Here is a 21,520-nt window from a genome sequence, read left to right as displayed (position 1 = left end):
GGACAGCATATGCCACAGATCCAGCTTGTGCACTAGCAGGCTGTGGGTTGGACCTCTTCCTCAGCTAGCAGGCTACACCCTCTTGAAGTGCAGGGATCTGTGTGGTATTCAAATCTCTCCTAACACCTCCTTGAGAACAAGCAGAGATTCTGCCCTGTTATCTGGATGGGGAAAAGGCTCCCTATGTAGTCTTCCTCCCTTGAACACCATCAGACATTAATTAAATTAAAGGCACATTTCATATCCATCCAAGATGGTTCCCAACCTAATGAGTCTTTCCAACCTTATTTCTATTATTATACCCCTGTCCTTACCTTTTTCAGTGAGAGATAGAAAAGGATCACTTCACCCACCAATGAAATTTAGCAGCTTATTAACATCATACAGTAACACTACATTACAGTTTAGGACAGGGAATGAAGAAGATGTCTGCATCCAGGTGAAACTGTGATATCTTTAATGACTACAGATACTACCTCTCTCAACACAGGATTTCTTAACATAGTGCTGAGGCATTGGTTCTGTACAACCTATTGAATCAAGCCCACCCCATTTTGCAATACATGCTATTTATTGGTGTTCTTTGTAAATCTCTCATACAAGAACAGATTCAGCTCAACTGCATGTAGATTGAGAGATCTGACAGTATAACAGTGTAAGGTGAAATGGCAGCATTTAGATATGGAACACTGCTTTAGACCACATTTATATGCTTACAAAACCTTCAGTAACATACAGTAACTCCACACTTAACGTTGTAGTTATGTGCCTGAAAAATGTGACTCTAAGTGAAATGATGTTAAGCGAATCCAATTTCCCCATAAGAATTAATGTAAATGGGGGGATTAGGTTCCAGGGATTTTTTTTTCTTGCCAGACAAAAGGCCTTATATACATTTTAAACAATTTTAAACAAGCAATTCAATTCAGGTATTAAATGGGCTGGCAGCCCCCCATCAGCTCCCCTATGGCCCCGCCCCCAGCGCTTCCCACCCGCCGACAGACCCCACTGATCAGCACCTTCCCCCTGCACCCCACACCTCCTGCCCGTGGCAATCAGCTGGCGGGTGGAAGGCGCTGCGGGGGGGGGTGGGGGGCGGGCGCATAGGGGGACTGCGAGCCGTGGACAAAGCAGGCGGCCAAACGAAGTTATAGGGGAGCATTGCACAACTTTAAACAAGCATGTTCTGTAATGGAGCAGGGACGTAACATTGAAACAGCGTTAAGCGAAAGGACATTAAGTGAGGAGTTACTGTATATGCTTCTGTAGAGACCCAAAAGGTGGTAGAGCCCAACATGGTATTAATTTACAATAAAATGTATAGATAAAACAATATGTACTTATACCTCCACCCTGCAAGTACTAATGCATGTGTTTAAGTTTATGCAGTGAGTTGTCCCATTGATCTCAATGTGTAAAGATAAGTATGTGCAAAAATCATTGCAGGATTAGGGCCTTAGGCCATGCCCTATATACTTTACAGTCTGCTTATTGTGTGTCCAGCGGGTAGCACAATAAAAGTAATAATGTTTGTACCCCCACTTGTACAAGTTCAGCATTGCAAGCTGTTATGGCTAAGTGCATTTTACATTTTTACTTATTTTGGATTAACAGGAGAAAGCAGTAGTTCGATATCTGTGATAGCTCAAACATACATATTAAACCAACATATCTTAATATTTCCCTTAATATTCTTCTCCCACAAGCACCTCTGTCCTTTCTCCTGCACTGCTCCTCACACTAGGAGTGACATCCCATCTCCTATGGGCCATGCAAATTAATAATAATTGATATGTAAAAGTTCTGTTTAAAAGGAACTATCAGAATTCATAGGCTACAAAAGCAATTAACTGCCCTTCATAACCAGCTCTACCCTCTTTTCTATTGTTCTCTTTTCTATTGCCCATGGCATGGATCCAACACTTCAAAACATACTCACTGGAGTACTCTTTACTCATTTCAGTAAGCCCATTGAACTCAAATGGCTACTCATGTGAGTTAAGTTTGCAGGATTAAGGCCTTTCAATTGCAATCACTTTGCAGGGGTTACAGTGATTCTGCTCTCAGTAGCAGTGATGTAAATACAGAATTATTTCACTGGAATTATCCCACATGTATATCAGTATAACGGGAGCAGAATTTGGCTCATTGTTTCTTTTATTTGGCTATAAATTACCATAAACAACTATGGGGTATGTAGATAATAAGAATTGTGCAAATTATTCAATTAGTCATACAAATAAATAGCTTCCCTCACAAGAACCTATTAATATTGTGTGTAGAATAAAGTAGTGGCCTTCTCAGTAAAGGTTTTAATGAATCATGGAGACTGAAATCTTCTCACCATAGGTCAGAAATGAGCCACATTGGTGGGATGGGGTGGCGGAGTGTTCCTTGACATTATCCCTGCTGTACTTGTCTTGGAGACAAGGAAAGGATTTCAGTTTCCAGATCTGTTGTTCCTGGATTTTTGCGGTTTTTTTATAAGCACTAAAATGTATAAAGAAAACAAAGAGGAGGTGGTAAGTGGATCAACTTTGTGGGAAAGATTGTTCTCAGCTTAGTTTAAGCCTGATGGAACAGCCTGTACCTTTTGAATGTTGCAGGTAGACAGAAAATCAAGGGAAAGCAGAGGGTGCTGAGGGAGAATCCTGCTCTAGGTAGTAATGTATCTTCCACAAAGCCATGCTGTGGGAAGTCAAATTTTCAGAAAATTCTGCTTTGAAACAGCAATTTTTCTTTATTTGTAGCAGGCGGAAGTATAGCACAATATAAGCCAAATGTAGAATCTAGAGAGGGGAAAAGTCAGTACAAGTGGCAAACAAATATTTGTTACAGACTATCACCAGCTTTCTTAACATGGTTTTTGTACACACTTAGCATGATGGGGCCATGACCAGGTTTGGAGACTCTGAATACTACCGTAATACAATAAATAATAATAAACATGGTGCCATAATTTTAAGGATTCTAGTAACAAATGTGCAATACCAAAGCCCCTTTTGTGAAGGACCTATAATATGATTTTTAAACAATTATTTCACGCAGTTAAAAATGCTGTTTATTTTTACTGCTAATCGCTGAATGATTTTTAATTCTCCAGCATTACCACTGTAGAAATTAGACCCATATTTCTTACATGGCAATGAAACTAATTCTTTGTTTGACATGAGAGACTCTAATCCTTATATTCATGCAAAGGTTGGCAGAACAATGTGCTCTTCTCTGTTGGATTTCAGTGTGTGTTGGGAACAACTGAGGTTTCAAACTTAGATGCATTTATTCCAGCCATTTTCTTAAACATAGTCCTTAAATAGAAAACAAATGAAGATGAAATAAGAAAAAAACATCAGTTAAATTATCTCTGAGAAACATTTCATTCAGCTATCTGCAATAATTTGTTTACATACAGTCAGGGTGGTTTCATGGTATTCTTTTAGCTGTGAACATACTTTACTTGAGAGCTGTATGTTACACTCAGCCTGCCTGCTGATCGTCCATTGATTCTAATTAAAATTTCTTTTGTGGTTTAGAGCATTAAATGGCCATAAGTACTTATTACTAAAAATATTTAAACAAATTGTTTTGGTATGCAACCAGGGGGTCCAATACTGCAGCTCTTATTCATGCCTGAAGTCCTGTTCCCATGGGTACTCCCACTGAAGTCAAAGGGAAGGAGTATTACTCAAGTAAGTTAGAGTTGCAGGATCAAGTCCCAAATCTGCATAAAAGAAAATAATCTATTTATAGTTATGAGAGGACAGTTTGGGTGAGAATCTTAACAATCATGTTTCTAAAGTCTGAGCAAAGTGTGGGAAGGATAGTTCAGTGGTTTGAGCATTGGCCTGCTAAACCCAGGGTTGTGAGTTCAATCTTTGAGGGGGCCACTTAGGGATCCAGGGCAAAATAAGTACTTGGTCCTGCTAGTGAAGGCAGGGGGCTGGACTTGATGGCCTTTCAGGGTCCCTTCCAGTTCCAGGAGATGGTATATCTCCATTTGAAAAATGTTTTCAACTGAGAGGGAATTCATTGGGGAAAATACTCCTGCACGTGCCATTCCCTTCCCCCACTGTCCCACTTAAATTTTACAATAGTATTTTTTTTCAGGGTGACTGTCTCTTCTGGTGGTCTTATTCATAATATTCCTCCCTCAGGCTTCTTTATCTTTGGTTCACCAGTGTTTGACCAGTGCTTGATTGTTGTTTTTTAACTTTTTGTTTTCATCGCAACTGATGTCTTCTGGGCTTTTAAGTTTAATGAGTACCTCTTTTCCCCTGAGGATTATCTGTCTGACAAAACTGGCTGTTACATGCATGGCCTTCTTCCCAAAAACATGCACTCACACATCTACCTCTAGGCAGAGTTTGGATGACTTGTTGCATACACATTAGGGAAGTAACCAGGGAATTCCATTCCCCTTTTTCTAAGAATGAAGGGGGAAATCAAAAGATTGAGTTGACCCTGTATATGTAACACACCATTCTACCACAAAAATGCAGCCTCCAACTGTAGGTAGTGCCCTGAGGAATAACTGATTGGTGGACCTGAAAAGATTCATAAGATCATAGCAACTGAAAGCTTTTGTCAGATTCAGAAGCAGAATTACTGGAAGAAAATAAGAAAAACTGTTGTAACACTGTATTTCTAATTGGAATTATTCAGTTGTGATTTGGACTACCTTCTCCTTGTACCCTGGGGCAGCCTGCCTGGACCCTGAGTTCAAAGCTCACCTCTGAGCAGAAAGCTGGGAATTGGTTACAGTCCTCACTCTCTGGCCCGTGGCGCTTTGGCTATATCGGTGCTGGGGGGAGAAGGGGTGTGGTCATAACTTGCTGCTGTTATAGACCATCTGCAAATTACCACTCACTTCCTTCACCTCCAGAACACGCCCACAGAAGTGGAATCATGTCTCAGAAGTCTGGGTTGTAGTGTCCCAGGGCTACTCCTGGAATGATGCAATTTATGCCCTAACCCTTTCTGTAGTTGGCAAGCCATTCACAGTCTTTGTTTAATCCTGAGCTGACACCATCAACTCAGGATTAAACAAAGACTGTGAATGGCTTGCCAACTACAGAACCAGTTTCTCCTCCCTTGGTTTTCACACCTCAACTGCTAGAACAGGGCCTCATCCTCCCTGATTGAACTAATCTCGTTATCTCTAGCTTGCTTCTTGCTTGCATATATATACCTGCCCATGGAAATTTCCACTACTTGCATCCGACGAAGTGGGTATTCACCCACGAAAGCTCATGCTGCAAAACGTCTCTTAGTCTATAAGGTGCCACAGAATTCTTTGCTGCTTAAAATAAAATAGGAATTGAAATCCATATAGTTTACATAAACGAAAGTCTCGATTTGGAAAAGTGGCTTCAACAATTGTTTAAATGCTGCTAAAGTACAAAGGGAAGGTATAATGTATGGCCACAAGCCATTCAAACTAAAATTCAGTTATGCTTACTATTCTGAACAGTATCCCAAAAATAAATGCAATGGTTTGCACCAGAGTGCTTTTACCTTTTAAGCCAGATAGCAAATTTGAATTCACTAATTACATGCAGGTTGGGATTTTAGCTAAATGGCTTGGATTGACCTATCCAATATTGAATTATATTATGACATTCTGATGTAGAAAATGACTGCAAACTTGTTCTAACTAGGATCATATCAATAAAGTACTCACATTTCACGTACTTTCTCGTAGTCATAATAAAACAAAATGTTTGGTTCCTTACCTACTACGTTTACATTTGTTCTTTCATATATTGCCAGGCTACTGGTGTGCAAACACAGATGTAAATATATACTGGCAGATGGGTGATTGTTTGAATTCACACAATAGCACTGAGTCATCTAGACAGAGTTCCAGTCTGATCTTGCATGTATCCCATTTTAGACTCAATGATTTGTTAAAAAATGCAACCTCACAACAAACAGGGCTCAATTAACTACTTCCAATTTTCTCTTTATTTAAGCCTTTATCTATACTTATGTTTTGCTGCACCACTGTATTTTAATCTGTTTTAGAATTTTTGGATAACTCCTAGACAAACACCCCTCAGTTCACAAACACACATTTTACAAGTGCTGAAGATATATACAGATCCTTTAGCTTAGGAAAGCAGTAATGATCCGCTCCCATGTTCCTGGTAACCTCAAAAGTCCCAATGAAGTAAGTCACTGGGATTTTATCAGGCACAAGAAAATTCAGAGTAGTGTTCAATATATGCTATAGAACCATTTGAACATTACATAGCTAGAGAATGAATGACTCAGCCCTTAGGATTCTGCAACTTAGCACAGGGATATCACCTTTATATATGTAGGGAGCGGGTGTGTAAATATATATATTTTTCCTATATATGTGTGAACATATGAATGATAAAAATAGTTAATGTTCCATAATATAAAGTTGCATTGAGCTTTCCAGTGATTTCTTGATTTGTCCACAGCTCTACATTCCTCAAAAGAAAATCCTTTTGTTGTTTGAACTTCTTGTTCATTAATGATTTGCTAAGGTTTGGGATCTATGCCCATATGCTAAAGAAGAGTGGCACCTCCATTCTAAAGCAGTGTGCAAGCTGGTCATTGAGGTTCTCATGAATTGCTTAAGTTACAAAGAAATGTTATAGTTGTGCCAAGAAACTGAAGAGGTGTGGGAAAAGCACCACAGTCCTAAAGTAGCATGGAGCTGTGCACCAGTATTCTGAAGAAGGTGTCAGAAACACACACCATTCTAAAGGAGTGTGGGTGCTGAGCATCCAGGTTCCCAAGAAGCACAACAGTTGTGCCAAGGTTCTGAAGAAGTGTGGGAAATGTACATAGTTTTAAAGTGGCATGAGAGCTGGGTTCAAGATTTCAAAGAAGTATGGGAACTGAATGGGAATTCTAAAGAATCATAGTATCCGGATCCCATAGTTCCAAAGAAGAAGGATAGCTGCCCCAAATCTCTGACAAGCACAAGAACTATGCCAAGGTGACATACACGTCTCCTCTCACATCCTGGGTCAATGCCTTCACTACAGTGGAACAGCTAACTCCTACATGTCCTTCTGTGGAACTCATCTAGCCTGCAAGGGAATCTGGAAGGTATTATAATATCCACCTTCTAGCCCTGCCTAGCCTAAGTGAGTTTTGAAGCCACTAGATTAATTGAGCCTGGAGCAAGAACTCTCCTCTGCGCCAATCCTCAAAACACCAGGATAATCATATCACCCAATGAATCTGAACTAATGTAATAATTACAAATAAGATTCTAAGCCTTGCAAGGATACCTCAAAGTCCTTAGTAAAACACACTGGATGTAAGTCTCCAGAGACTTAATGAAGTATGCAGACTTCTTAAAGTCCATAGCAAAGCAGCCAGAAAAAAAAGTTTTTAAAAGTCTACAGGTATCAATCTGAAGAAATTCTAGTGCTATTCTAGCGTGTAAAACACCATAAATCTAAAATATAATGTAATTTATATCCTGTAATTAGTCAAAAATATATGTAGATAATTGAGGTACCAGAATTTTTTTCTTGATAACTTTATCAAAACACTAAAGAAATCTCTAACGACTATAACGACTACCAACTTCAAGCTAGAGTTACATTTTTTGAAGTATCAATAACCTTATAGGGGAAAAATACACACAAGAACATTGTCATTTTAACAACCAAACATTAGAAAGGCAGGAACTGTAAATTCAGTTTAGAATTTGATAGTATAAAAACACTCAGTTAAGGTACTCCAGACAACCTTATCTCACTTTTACTAGCATCTTGGGCGGCGGGGAGGATTAGAGCAAGGGTAATTTTTTTTTAATGATTGATTTTATGTTATTAAATTTAATATTTGACTTTTTTTGTTACTTTTAAGTTACTGTGTCTCTGGGGGGAGGTGTTAGGTTTTTTGATAACCTTTACTCCATCTTAAAGTACTGGGGTGGGTGTGGGTGTGTACAGACATAAAGCTTCTAATGAGTTCCTAGAAGTAGAATTACAGGTAAATATTGATATTTTAACACTGAGTAGCTTTTATCACAACACAAAAGATGCTTTGACTGATACATACTTTGGGTTTTATGCAGGTTCAATGGGAGTAGATCACATTGGGTTTTGAGGTTTTGTAAAAATTAATCTTTCCATGTTAATATTTATCACAGGCTATAATGTTCTGTGATGACCTTTATCACAGTATGTGTTTCTGTAGTGCCAATTGCGACAATAAGTATATGTTCAAACTGGTTAAAAGGATATACAGAGTTTTTTAGCCAACCTTTAATTCCACAGTGGAATTCACCTCTACAGACTACTATTGTGGTAAATAATTCCTTACAGCTCAGCTAAAACTGAAATAGCAAATTTGAATTTGGCTGAAGGTTGGCAATTTCAGATTAAGCTAAGAATTCGTGAACTCAAAAAACCCAAATAACTTCTTTGCCTGTATAACTTGTATTAAAGATATACAAGGGTATTTTATCAGCCCAGTTAAGTACAAGACTCCCTTTTTTCAACCCCAGTTTGCACGCACAGAATGAATTGCTGGTGCAAGAACTTGTCATTAACTACCTGACTTGCCCCCTTCTGAAAATTTACCTCACGGTTGAAGTATGGGTTGAATAAATTCAGAGAAGAGAAAAACAAAATTTGTAAAATGTTGCAGAATTTTATTTGCAGTGAAATGTGCCCTGATTCACCCCTATAGTTCATAGTATTGCCAACCCCAAATGTTCAAAAATCATGAGGCAGGCTCACCAATAATCATGAGATTATGTAAAAATAATAGATTTGGTGTTCTTTTTATTTGCCTTCTGCTTTTTGAACCTCTAGGCTGCACTGGGGTCACATTTTTGAAGCTTTCTCCACTGCCACAAGGGCTAGAAACTTACTTTTTCTTTAAGAACGAAGGCTGAAATCATCACATATCCACTTGACTCCAGAAGCTGGGCTTTAAGGAAAACAATAATTATCATGAGACTCATGACAAAGTCGTGAGAATTGGCAACACTGCTTACACATCTGTTTAAAGGCTAGTTACTTTCCAGAAGGCTCTTAAACACAACACTATAGTGATTGAGATGCAGTTCTCACAGGAGAATATTTAAAACCAAACACCAAGAAAATTCCACATTTTAAAGTTGAGAAAAAAATTGAGACTTCTGAAGTATATCAGGACCACTGCAGGCAGGAAAGGAAAACAAACACGCACAGGAGCTCTGGGCAGCTCTTCCTCTTGAAAATAGTTGGAGGGTCAAATCTTCCAGTCCTTAAACAGATAAAACTCCTACTGTCATCAGTGCCTCCAGTCATAGATATTAACATGTGCTCAGTAACTATACACTTAAATATCTGAGCCATCTTATCCAGGGCTACACATTTTATACACATTGGCTCAGGGACTATGTTTTCTGACATATTCTGAACAGTGCTGAGCACATAGATGGTGCCTAGTGAATAATACAAATCCTAACAATAATTGTTGATTTTACGGACTCTATGGATGCAATTTCTGTTCTTTGCTCTGGAATTGGCCTGAATATAGCTGAAACCCTAAGAAATTGAGACATAAACACATTTGATACTTATACAATACTTTCCCACTCCTGCCTTTACTCAAACTAAAAAAAAAATTACAAAACAAAATAGCGTTGAGTTAAAATGTAAAATTTCACAGCAGCTATTACTCTGCAACACAGCATATGGCAGGACCTGCCACTCCTTGGGGGTTTAGTGATCTCCTCTCCTCTGACTCTCGTACTCTCTCTTTCGTTGTCCTTCCTGACCTCTATGCTACTTTTCATGATGTCAGCCATGACATCCTTCCCAACTGCCTTGGGACTGTTTGGTGGAGTCTCAGAGAACTGCCCTTCTTGGTTTTGCTCCCATCTGTCAGAGTCCTTTTTTTCAGCAGAGTGAGAGGCTGCTTCAGTGGATAGGGAGCTAGTCCTGAGAAACCTGGGTTCTACTCCCACCATTGACTTCCTTTATGACCTCAGGCCAGTGCCTTAGGGACAGAGTTTCAAGGTTTTTAGGCACCCAAAGATGCAGTTAGGCATCTAGTGGGGTTTACAAAGCACCTAACCTTCTAGGCACTTTTGAAAGTCTCACTAGATGCCTAAATACCTTTGAAAATCTGGCCTCTAGTTTCTCTGTGCCCAGTGCCTCATCTGTACAATGGGGATAACAACACTGCTCTACCTCACAGAGGGGCTGTGAAGATAAATAGGTTAGACATTGTGAGGCGCTCAGATACTATGGCAATTTGGCCACATAAGTACCACAGGTAGAATGGGAACTTTATCTATACCACCGCTATCCCTTCCCTTGGTTTTGGCCCCTTCTTTTCACCTATCCCCCTCACAGCTACCTCTTTTCTGAATGTAACTTGGGCTGTATTTCTTCTGAGTCCCCTGTGTTCTGTCTTCAACACTGCCCCCCCAAGTCCCTTGCAAAGGGGTTCCTGTTTTATAGGTTCATCTAACAACTTCCAGATGCTTAATTTAATTACCAGCTCTTTCTTATCTTAATCACCCTGCCTCTTTTTGTAAACAAAATATGGACTCTCTGCCCCAGGGGCACAAGCTGGGAGCAGCACCTCTCCTCTGCAGAACTCACATTTCACACTCAGGCTGTGCTGCAGTTAAGAGCTCTGCCTGGGGCCAGGATGTGCACTGCGAGCAGAGCTCCTGTATAAAAATGCCCCCCCAAAATGGTGGCCTTGTCTTTTAGGTAAAAAATGTGGAGTCCCTTGTAACCAACATAGAGGAAACAATTCTACTGTGCAATGGGAAAATGGCATGCAACATCCACTCTGCTGCTAATGTGCAGAATAATTTTATTTTTAACTAAGATGTATTCAAGTCCCTATGGGGCTGAGAAGAGACCATTAGAAAACACATCTTGAGTTTTAATAAGCACTATAGAAAGCAATTGAAGTAATTATCCAGAAGGGAGCTGGAAAGAGCTGAGGGCCCAGTCAGGGTAGCAGGAGGTAAGGCTGAGAGGGGAGGAACAACAAAGAGTGGGAAGAGAGAAGGAAGGCGGGGCAGAGAAAGGCAAGAACTGGTTATGTTTCAGATGGGGTACACTGGGAGGGACTAAGACTGGGATGAAAGTGTTTAGACCAACCTGTTCCTTCTTCTTTTAGGCACTGACAGTGCATTTCATGGGGTGGAATTTCTGCCAGAAGATCTTGGTGAGGCTCTGAATAAAACTGCAATGAGAGTGAATGAGAAATATTCCTCTCTACCTGCTGAGGAGAAAGGGATTCACATTATCAACATCCGAGCTATTGAAGACATCGGATACATCCAGCGTGAAAGTACAGTGAGTAGAGCAGTTATTAGTACTTATTTTCTGGGGTTTTGTACCCTGACTCATCGCCCTGGAATCTGAGTGCTTTCATTCTCGGCACCATCACCCCTCTGCAAAAATATATAAATGTTAAAACTATATGTTTGGGGATTTGGATAGTGTGAGTTCTGCACTATTCCTTGTCAGATGTGAACAGTTACCAGCAACCACAATACAGGCAACTTTAAAGGGTTTGTGTTGACTCATATATAGGAGGAAGGGAATGAGAGAGATTGAGGGATCCTAATTTGAGCTAAATCATAGAAAGGGCTCCTTATTCCCAGATTAAACAAACCAGCAAATGAGGCAATGGCAGCTTTTTGAATCTGTGTGGCTGTATTGAAGAGAACCCTTAAATGTCTACAAATATGCACCCAAAAGCTACAAATCTAGATCTGCTTGCACTGATAATGTTACACCAATAACCTGCAGTATAGATTCCTGTTGTCTGAATGGATTTTCACTGTCATTTGTTATGCCTTCATTAAATTTTTTAAGTAAAATGATTGTACTTTAAATACCCCTGGAGTAACTTCTAAATGTTGTAATGTGGATGCCCAGGTGGTTAGGAATCAGTAATCTCAAATACATGTATAAGGTCAGAATATATATAGGTGTGTTGATACCACTGCTATCCCGCTGATCAATGTTGTCTCATTGTTTCCTTGAACTCCCTTGTCCAGCTGTATCCATCTGTTGTCTCTATTCTTATACTCTTGTCTTTATGGCAGGATCTGTCCTTTTTATTTTTTTTCCCCCTCCTGTTTGTACAGCATGTAGTACAGTGGGGTCCTGGACCATGATTAGGGTTCCTAGGCACTATGGTTATACAAATTAATAATAAGATTAATAATAATAGATGAGGGAATAGAGGTTTAGAAGGGCCAAAACACAAATGTTAAATGATCAAGGCAAATGTAGTAGAAATAGAATATTATCTTCCACAATGGAGAGAGAATACTTAATTGGAATTGACTTGGGAGTGAAGAATAGCACATGACCAGCCTCCTAAGTGTGGGGATTTAAAACTAAAATGTCCTTTTAGTGATTTTACCTTTAGATTGAGCAGTTTGATCCTCATTTGGTGTAAATCAACATAGCTCTGCTTATTTCAATGTAGCTACACTGATTTACATCAAATGAGGATATGGCCTACCAATATCTTCTCAACCTTAACTCCAGGTTAATGCGGTTATTGGTTTGGGAATTTCCTTAGCATTATAGCAAGAACTTCCTGATATACTTGCCATGTGGAACTGTGTATCCTCCCCCAAGTACATAAATGATATTATATTACAGATTACAGGAGTGTAGCTGCTTGGTTAATAGAACGGCACCAATATTTCTTCCAAGTGGTACTTGCAAGCTTCTTAAAATCTTTCCACCTTGCCAGTTCAGATGTGGACTTCATGATATCCTCATACTTTAGTAATTTTATTGAGGCCACGTCTATGGACTTCTTAAAGTCCTTAACCGATCAGGTTTTACCACAGTTTAAGTAGGACTCGGGGATGGGGTGGGGTGGGGCAGTGGGAGTGGGGGAAGGAGAGGGGGTACAGAGCTGAGAATCTCAATGTCTGTGATATATTAACCCAGATTTGTGTTTGAGCTGTGGGGTAGATTTCCCTGTCCCAATGATTTTAACAATTTCTAAGATCAATTCGATTCTGAGCTGGGCTTAGAAAATGAAATGAGTCCATGAGCTGCTTAAATACTTGGTTGAATCCTTTCAGTGCTTATAGTCTCCATAGAAGATCATGTGGGAATGAAAGCTGTACAAATGTGAGTCCATTTGGGACCTAGAGAGGAAGGAGCCATATTTTTTTTTTGTACCCTAGAGCATTGGCACGTTTCCCTGCTTTTTTAGATCCTCAGTACAGTTCCCATTCGGTTTCTGACTCTTGGTGCTATTCCCATGCTTTTTTTGGAGCACTGGTGCAGTTCTTAAACCTTAGCAAATCACTAGTGAATGACTCCAAAATTAAACCATCTGTACTGTCCAATCCAAACATATGCACTAGAGCTCACCAAACACTCTGGAATAAAACACATTTTAAGTAAGTTGACCATGCTGCTTGGGGGAAATAACATGACAAAAACTATTACAACATTCCTTCCCCTCCCCCCCCCCCCAAAAAGTGAATAACATCTGTTTTTATTAAGGTGAAAATTTCCATTAGAATTATTCGAGAGAGAGAGAGACGGAGGGAGGGGAGGAAGGGAGTTCGCAAAGGAAGAGCCCAATTGAAAGAAGTGCTACTGGTCCTCATCATCCACTGGGCCAGATTCTTTAATGCAGTCTGTCCCCTTTCTGCTGGCTAAAAGGGACAGAAAGCAAATAAATCTTCTATGCCATCCTTTGCCACCTCTATTACAGAGGATGTTCTGGGGGCAGGGAAAGGTGTGGCCACAGTGCATTGCTCTCTGATGATCTCCAGATGATAGGTGGCCCATTGAGTGTGGGCCATAATCAACTGGCACACTTGTTCTAATCTGCTGGAACCATCTGCTTGATCCAATGCAGAACTGGCTACAGAACCTGGGAGCTGAAAAATGGCTTCTTTGTGACTTCCACAGTCTAGCCCATTTATTTCAATAAGAATTGAAGACACTTGGCACTTTTAAGAATTGGCCCACTGATAGTTACTGAGCACCCCAGAAAGTCCCATTCACTTTGTGGGAATAGCAGGTGCTCATAGGATCAGGCCCTAACTTTTACCTTTTTGACCAAACTGCATTTTATTGAGGAATTCATTTGACCCCAAGTTTTTAAATTAAATGGAAAGTGATCTTGATGGAACCCTCAGAGTTCCCAGGCCTTTTGAGAGTGGCTGTTTCACTTAAGAGGTTTAACTGCATGAAGACTGAAGTATTTTGTATCCCCAAATATTTTTCTGTCACAAAATCTGCACATTTTTAATTGCCCCCTGCAAACCGAATGTCCGAATGATGTTCTTGAAGGGGATGCTGAGGAGAGGAGTGATCCCATCTGGGCTCTTCCCCCATCAACAACTGAACAATGAGTAAATTATATCTTGTTACCATTAGCTATGTTATTACTATGCTCGTAAACCAAGAGAGACTTTTGCTTGGTCACCCCAGCCTGGATCCCTATTTAAAGTGTTTATCGGCTCCCTTCCAACTCGGGCAGATTGGGAATTGCTGGCCAAAGTCAGAATATTGCCTGAGTGTAAATTGCACAATGACTTCAGAATTTGGCCTAATAATAGGCAAAAATCTTGGGCCCAGTTTGTCTCCTGAAGGCACTGGCTTACGTTAGAGAAAGTATGGAACTGCCCTATCCCAGAAGGAGTTCTAAGACAGCAGGTTCCTGCAGGTTTGAAGGACAGTAGGTTGATAGTGCAGAAAGAGATGTACTTGGGCCACACTCAACAAGACCCAAGAAGCCCTAAATATGTGGAAGGTGCTTCTGGTGCAGGATCAGAGGAAGAGGGGATGAAGCCTCTTTAAATCAGCCTACCCATTCCAATAAAAACTGACCTTTTAGCAGAATTTACATATTTTTCATGCATCCTGAAGGATTTTGTTTTAATCTGGTCCTAAGAACTTAATATTGAGTCTATTGTAGGCTGTAATTAATTGCACTCTGAATGTTATGAGAGGGTCAAACCTTGTAATACTTTGAATTAAAACCTCACCAATAGGTATGACCACATCCTTCAATTAACATAACTGTAAAGATAAGCCCCTCACCTAAGACAAAAGGAATATGTGAACCCACCTAGGAGCTTTTGCTGAGTGTTGTTGTAAGTCCGGTGTGGGTGGAAGGCAGGAGAGAAAGCTGAACAGACGGAAACAGGGAGAGATAGAAGCCTGGTCTACACTTAAAGTTAGGTCAACATAGTGGAGTGCTGTAGGTATCCTGACCTAATCCGTGGTATAGACAAAGCTAGGTCAGTGGAAGAATGCTTCCATTGACCTAGCTACTGTGGTTCAGGGCGGTGGAGTTTCTACAGAAACAGAGAAACCCCTTCCCATCACTGTTGACTCCACTACACTACAGCAGTATAGTGGCACAGCAATGGTGATGTAGCTATGCAACTGTAGCATCTATAATGTAGAAACGGCCTAACAGAGAGAGAGAGAGGGCCAAAAGGAGCAGCTGAAAGCAGGGTGTCTGACCCTGGAAGAACCTGGATGGGGTTTTTCAGTCAGGGACGCAGGCTGAAATGAGCGTTTTTGGTGTTTGTGAGCAAAAGAAACTGTTTCCTGGTCTTTGATTCCTTTTTGCATTTAGAGACACAGGACTATGTACATTTTTTGTAAATAAACAAAACTGCATCAAAGAAATCTGTTACCAATTTCTGCTCCCAACAGGGACATCCCAGGGCCCCAAACTTTGACTAGCCACTCGCGTCAAAACTGGTAACAATATGTAGCTCTCTTCATTTGAGGATGGCCTCTTTGTGAACACAATTGTGTTCCCCCAAATGCTTGCATCCACTGTTTTATGTACCAAACGAACTGCAGATGCACATATTGCAGTTGGACATTGATGGCCAATTGCTTTCATTTGCACCAGCAATTTATTACAGAGGAAAGTATTTCTTGCCTTAAAATTCTGTCTGCTAAATTAAAAGCCATAAAATGTACAAGGGCCCCTGAACCTTTGTAGCGTCACTGCTGCAATTAGTATTTACTGTGAAAACAAGTAAAATCTATTGGCCAATTTCTCCCCTTGTAGCTATGTGTGCACATCCAAAGGCAGAATTTGGCATTGTGTGAGAAATGCAATGTATATGAGAGGCATATAAATAGTATTATGCATTAATATTTTATAAACATTAATTTTTTGTATTTACCCTGTTGAGTCTGGAATTAATAAAGAAATGATTGATTTAGGGTTCTACTGGAGTTGGAGTTTCAAAAATGCAGTTTCTAGTATCTCATAACACCAGTGTAAATAGGTTTTAATTTGCAGTGAATTATTCCAGTCTGGAGTACATCTCTTTTGTTACCATCAAATTGCAATGAGACATGGACTGTACATGAGAAAAAAATCAAACTAAGCAAGGACTGAACTAGGTTCCCTGTCTACTATCCACTTGCATTTTTGGCTCAGCTACATAGCCAGCTGGCTCCTGCTGGTCTCTCTCTAAGCTGATCTCTTTCCTCAGATGATGCAAACTTGCAGCCATAGATAAGAGCAGTGAGAAATGTTTGCACATGAAATTAATCTGTTTATCAGAATTAAAACACAGATGTCTTTGGTGAAGGACAGATGATCTTACTGGTGATTAGCCTACAAAGGGAGAAAATCAAACCCACCAAGTAGCTCACTTATGAACTAGACTGCTGGTAATTAGATTAAATCCCAGTCATTTTATCTATTTATTTCTGACCAATAAAACTCTAACTGGTCAATCAACAGAATTGCAGGTGTTAACTTGCAAAATCTTTGACTAAGTGGCACAGGAGGCAGTCCTCAAACTCATGTGTTTGAAGATAAGATGTTCTCTGCTCTGTACAAGGAGAAACAATGTGAATGTGGTTTCTTTTAATATTTGGTTTGTTTGGTGTCCTTGTCTGCAAGTGTAGTAATTACTCCTCTTCCCTCCCACATTGTTCACAGTTATTAAATTCGCTGTGTCAGGATCCAGATGCCAACTGCAAACATGGACTCTATTTTAGAGATGGCAAGAGGAAAGTGGACTACATCTTGGTTTACCATTACAAGAAATCCTCAGTCAGTAAGACGCTCACTAGACGAATTCATCACAATGACTCAAGTGCCCGAAGCATCAAACAGGATCATCAGCTTCCTGGGAAGGGCGGGCACCTTCACGTGGGAGAAAGTGAGACTCACATGGACTATCATGAAGATGATAAGAGATTCCGCAGAGAAGAGTATGAAGGCAACCTCATGGAGGCTGGTCTGGAATTGGAAAGAGATGAAGATGTAAATAAACTTTTGAACTCTTTTACCTTAATAAGATAAGTAAGGACCAAATATTGAGAAATATCAAGCTGTTCCTGAGAACTTGAAACCCCTGTTGACTCTAGTGGGAGTTACAGATGCTCATGGCCTCCCAGTATTGACCTTTATTTTTTGTAGCACCCTGAACTCCCTTTCATACCAGTCATCTTAGCAACTAGGTCAGCCCCTAGTGTAGTTGATCTCCCAGTATATAAAAGACAGTTTCTGAAGTGAATGTTTGTTAACTTTTTTAAATTCAGATTTTAATTTCTCAAGAAAAAAACATGTGATGCAGGCTTCTCATGGCATTTTCACCATCCAGGAACTGAAGTACTCTGAACAGTTAGTGAAGAAAAAACTGGAGCACTTCTAGAACTGTCTTATCTGATACTAGTATGCAACTTACTGTACTTCTAGACAGGGCCGCCCGGGGTGGGGGTGGGAGGCAAGTGGGGCAATTTGCCCCAGGCCCTGCAGGTGCCCCAATGAGAATATAGTATTCTATAGTATTGCAACTTTTTTTTATGGAAGGGGCCCCCAAAATTGCTTTGCCCCAGGCCTCCTGAATCCTCTGGGGGCCCTGCTTCTAGATCTTAACTGCCTGAAGTCTGCACTAAACTAAGATGGGTATCAACAGCCCCAAAGAGCCTGATATGTCACTGAGTTCAGTAATGAATAAACCCTAGTAGTTGTGAGAAGAGTACACATTACCTCAATTTTTGTCTTAGCATAATAGGATATAACTTTTGCTTCTTCATAAATGTAATATAACACAAACTGATAGCACATTTTGAAACCACTGGGAAAATGTTACTCTATATGCTCAGTAGTAATATTCAAATTCTCTCAGCTATTCATATTATATATAATGTCCATAGCATCAATCAAGTTCATGGCCTAAACAAACAAATATACTGTGAACACATTCAGGACAGTAGCATATATATATAGCCTCTCATGGTGTTGAGGGGCTGAAATGAATGGCATCCCCTTGGTTGTTCACACACTCTCCTCTCACTTAGTCCACACAAGGCCCTCCATGCAGACACTACAGGTTTCTGTGGGTTGGAGTGGGAGGGTGACCAGACAGTGGCATGGAGAAGTCCTTATGAAGCATTGTCCCAAGATAAACCAGTGGAGAAATTCCCATGGAAATGAGTTCTGACCCTATTAAGATTAAGCACCACCCCCTAGGACCTGTCTCTTATAGTCTATGACACGCCTCCCCTCCTGCCCCTGAGAGATAGTGTGGGGTGATAAGGAACAAGGTGGCAGAGAGGCATGGTTCCTGAGGGAGTCCTACTGCTGGGGAAAAAGAGAAGCCAGGGGAGTACCACAGAAGGGCCAGCCATCAGTGAATGTCCTGGACATCTTTGCAGATGACCAGATCAGATGTGTGTAAGTTTTCTCCGCAGATCTCAGGATATCCATATATTTTGGAGAGCCCTTTCTCCTAGCCAAGGCCTGCAAATCCTGCCTTCTCTCCCTCAGGAACTCAGTATTTCCCTCCAATTGTACCCCTCATATGGGTTTGTCCTGGCCATAGCTTTCTCCCCCCTGTTGGAGAGGAACTGAGGACAAAAGTGGAGTGGAGGAGGAGAGAAGGTATAGAAGAGGTGACCAGTATCAATCATTACAGTATTTAATACATCTCAGAGTTGGGCTTCTGAACATCATGGGCTTTTAAAACAGCAAATACATTAATATAGACATTGGGGGGGAAATTGTCATGGAATTGCTAAAAGTGATCTTTAACTGATCTACATGGTACTCTTCATAATTAGCCTCTTTGTTAAAATATGTAGAATTTTTAAAAAATCTGTATTTTAAGAGACTTTTTGAAAGTCCTTAAGATGGACCCACATCAAACCCTGAGATATGAAAACCCCTGAACTTTTTGGACTGTTCAAAATCGAGATATGAATTTGACCTAACCCTTAGATTGAACAACTTTCTATTGCTGTGTTTAAAATATTGACCTAGATCTGAAGTTTCTCATTTTAGGATCATCTCTTGAAAGTTCATGTTATGGTGTATCCTTTGTTATAACAGAAGTCACTGACACTTTAATATTACAGCTAAAACTGAGCATGAAAAAAAACTCCAGCTTCAAACACCCTTTGAACTTTGGTCAATATCCAAACTGCATCTAAATTCTGTGGATTGGGCCCACTTGTAATTCCAATCTGTTTGAAAAAGAGCTATTTACACTGAAATTGTCACATTTCAGTTTAGCCTCCAAAGGAATGAAATCTGTTCATGGGGGCCTTGTGTAAATGGTCTAGATTAAGTGCTAGATTAAGTGCGGATTTCAGATGTTATTTCATCCTTCCACTATAATTAGAGATCAGTGATGCTGTATATAACTCCTTTCACCTGCACAGCAAAAACAATGTGTTCTATTAAAAGACTGTTTGACTATGTAAAATGATTGGGGGTGTATGTGATCTGCTGCCAGTGTGATTAGCAGAGATAGCCATGGTCAGATTCATTTCAAAGGAAGCGACTATGTTTTAATTAACTGATCCAGTCAATATGCCTGAGGTTGCAGAGGGAGAAGGTAAACATTTTGTAAGTTTTATTTACAAGATCTAAGAGCTGGGTCTTAAATCTGTGATCTGCACATTAAAAAATCCTCAATATGTCCATTAAACATTCATGAATGTACAGATAGGACAAACCCTGGAAAAGTGAAATGAGTTTCCATTTCAGGTTCTGTATTCCCAAATATAAGTAACAAGAGCCTTCCATCTAATTTGAAAACTACCATAGTAGATTGGCAATCTCCTTGTGCCAAGTCATGCAGATTAAAATAGTTTACACGGCAGGGTGTCCCCACCTATCACATGTAATACTACTTTAAATAATGTTGAAGGTCTTTGAGTTCAAACTAGGACATCATGCATACCCCTCCTGAGGGACACTGTCCTCTCAATACAAGATATCAAAACAGAAAAGAAATGTACGGAGATGAGAGCCACAGGGATCTACATCAACTTTCATGTCCAAAGCTTGAGTGTAAGGCAAAAAGCTTGCAGCCACTTGCTTGAGTCTGAAAGGCATTATTGGAAGAGCCATGAAGTCACACTGCAGATCTTTAATACTAGTAAAAGTGAGCACTTGTTAAAAGGAAGACCTATATTAAGTTGCTTAAACTCTCTTTTGTGAAGTTAACTCATAAATGTTTTTGAAGCTATGACACATCGGAGGATGGCAACTATTTATGTCCCCTGAATAATGTATTTCCAGAAAGCAGGTGCAGAGTATTGCAGGCTGAAAACAAGCTTTTATACTTGCATAAGCAAGTACAGCAGCGAGAATGGAAAGATAAAGCCAGAAAGATTGAAGTCTTTTGCTGTTTAAAGCTATACCTCAGTTTAAACGTAATAGCCTGTTGATCTGATGAATTATAAGAACCATTCACTCTAATGTTTTGAAATGGAAGGGAAGAAAACCACTATCACAATATAATGTACATTTAAATACATGTGCATCTGACAAGGGCCTGAAGGATCGTGGGTAGCTCTAAGTGTTGGAAAATCTCTTCCGCACATGGCTGAGGATGACAAGCACAGGAATCAGACAAGGCACTCTTCTTTTGCTAGTTGCACACCTTCCTAGGATTCCCCTTTTCAGTGGCATGATGGCATCTAGACAATATTTTTGGGGAGAAGGAGGAGGAAGGCATTTTTTTCCTCATGCATATTTGGAGTTTCCAGCACTTCCACTGCACACGGGAACAAAAAGGCCCAATACTGTTATCTGTCATCTTTGTGAGTATATATACTTTTGAAAGCATGGAATCACCCCAGGTTCTTCCTTGCTTTCAGTGTTACAAGAGAGGTGGTTATGCTTTTGAAGATTCCTGTTTTTCAAATACCTGTACTACTGGCTTTAAAATTCTCAGCAGACTTACTTGCCTTTGAACATAGATAACACAGCTGTTCATGTGAAAGCTCCTCCGTTTATGTGCAGGCCAGAGATGAGGCAAGTAGGTACTTCAACAAGGAAATCAAATCTTCTCCACAGCTTTTAGGTCACACAATATAAAAATATCCGAAGACCCAAATATTACTTGTAAACTTGGCTGCCAAAGGAAGGCAGAAAATAGATGGGAGCAATTCCCGTGGTCTGTATGTGTTAATGAGCTCCATGGCTTCCTCTTAATTCTAACCACTGATTTTGAAGCCTAGCAGTGTGCCTCAAATCAAATGTCACCAGTCTGCTCTTGTGAAATGCATTGGCATGT

General features: G+C 40.1%; 1 protein-coding gene across 1 annotated transcript in view; it reads left to right on the top strand.

Moving 5' to 3' along the window:
* Positions 1–21,520, top strand: part of ANO1 (anoctamin 1) — a 120,422-nt gene that overhangs the window by 36,925 nt on the left and 61,977 nt on the right. The window contains exons 5-6 of the mRNA XM_045017022.1: positions 11,128–11,306; positions 16,927–17,253. Coding sequence (XP_044872957.1) covers positions 11,128–11,306; positions 16,927–17,253 — 506 coding nt within the window. The remainder of the gene's footprint in view (positions 1–11,127; positions 11,307–16,926; positions 17,254–21,520) is intronic.

Source organism: Mauremys mutica, chromosome 4 (genome assembly GCF_020497125.1).
Source record: "Mauremys mutica isolate MM-2020 ecotype Southern chromosome 4, ASM2049712v1, whole genome shotgun sequence".
Taxonomy (NCBI): domain Eukaryota; kingdom Metazoa; phylum Chordata; order Testudines; family Geoemydidae; genus Mauremys; species Mauremys mutica.
Note: the sequence above shows the minus strand (reverse complement) of the source record. Positions and strands in the feature narration are given on the sequence as shown.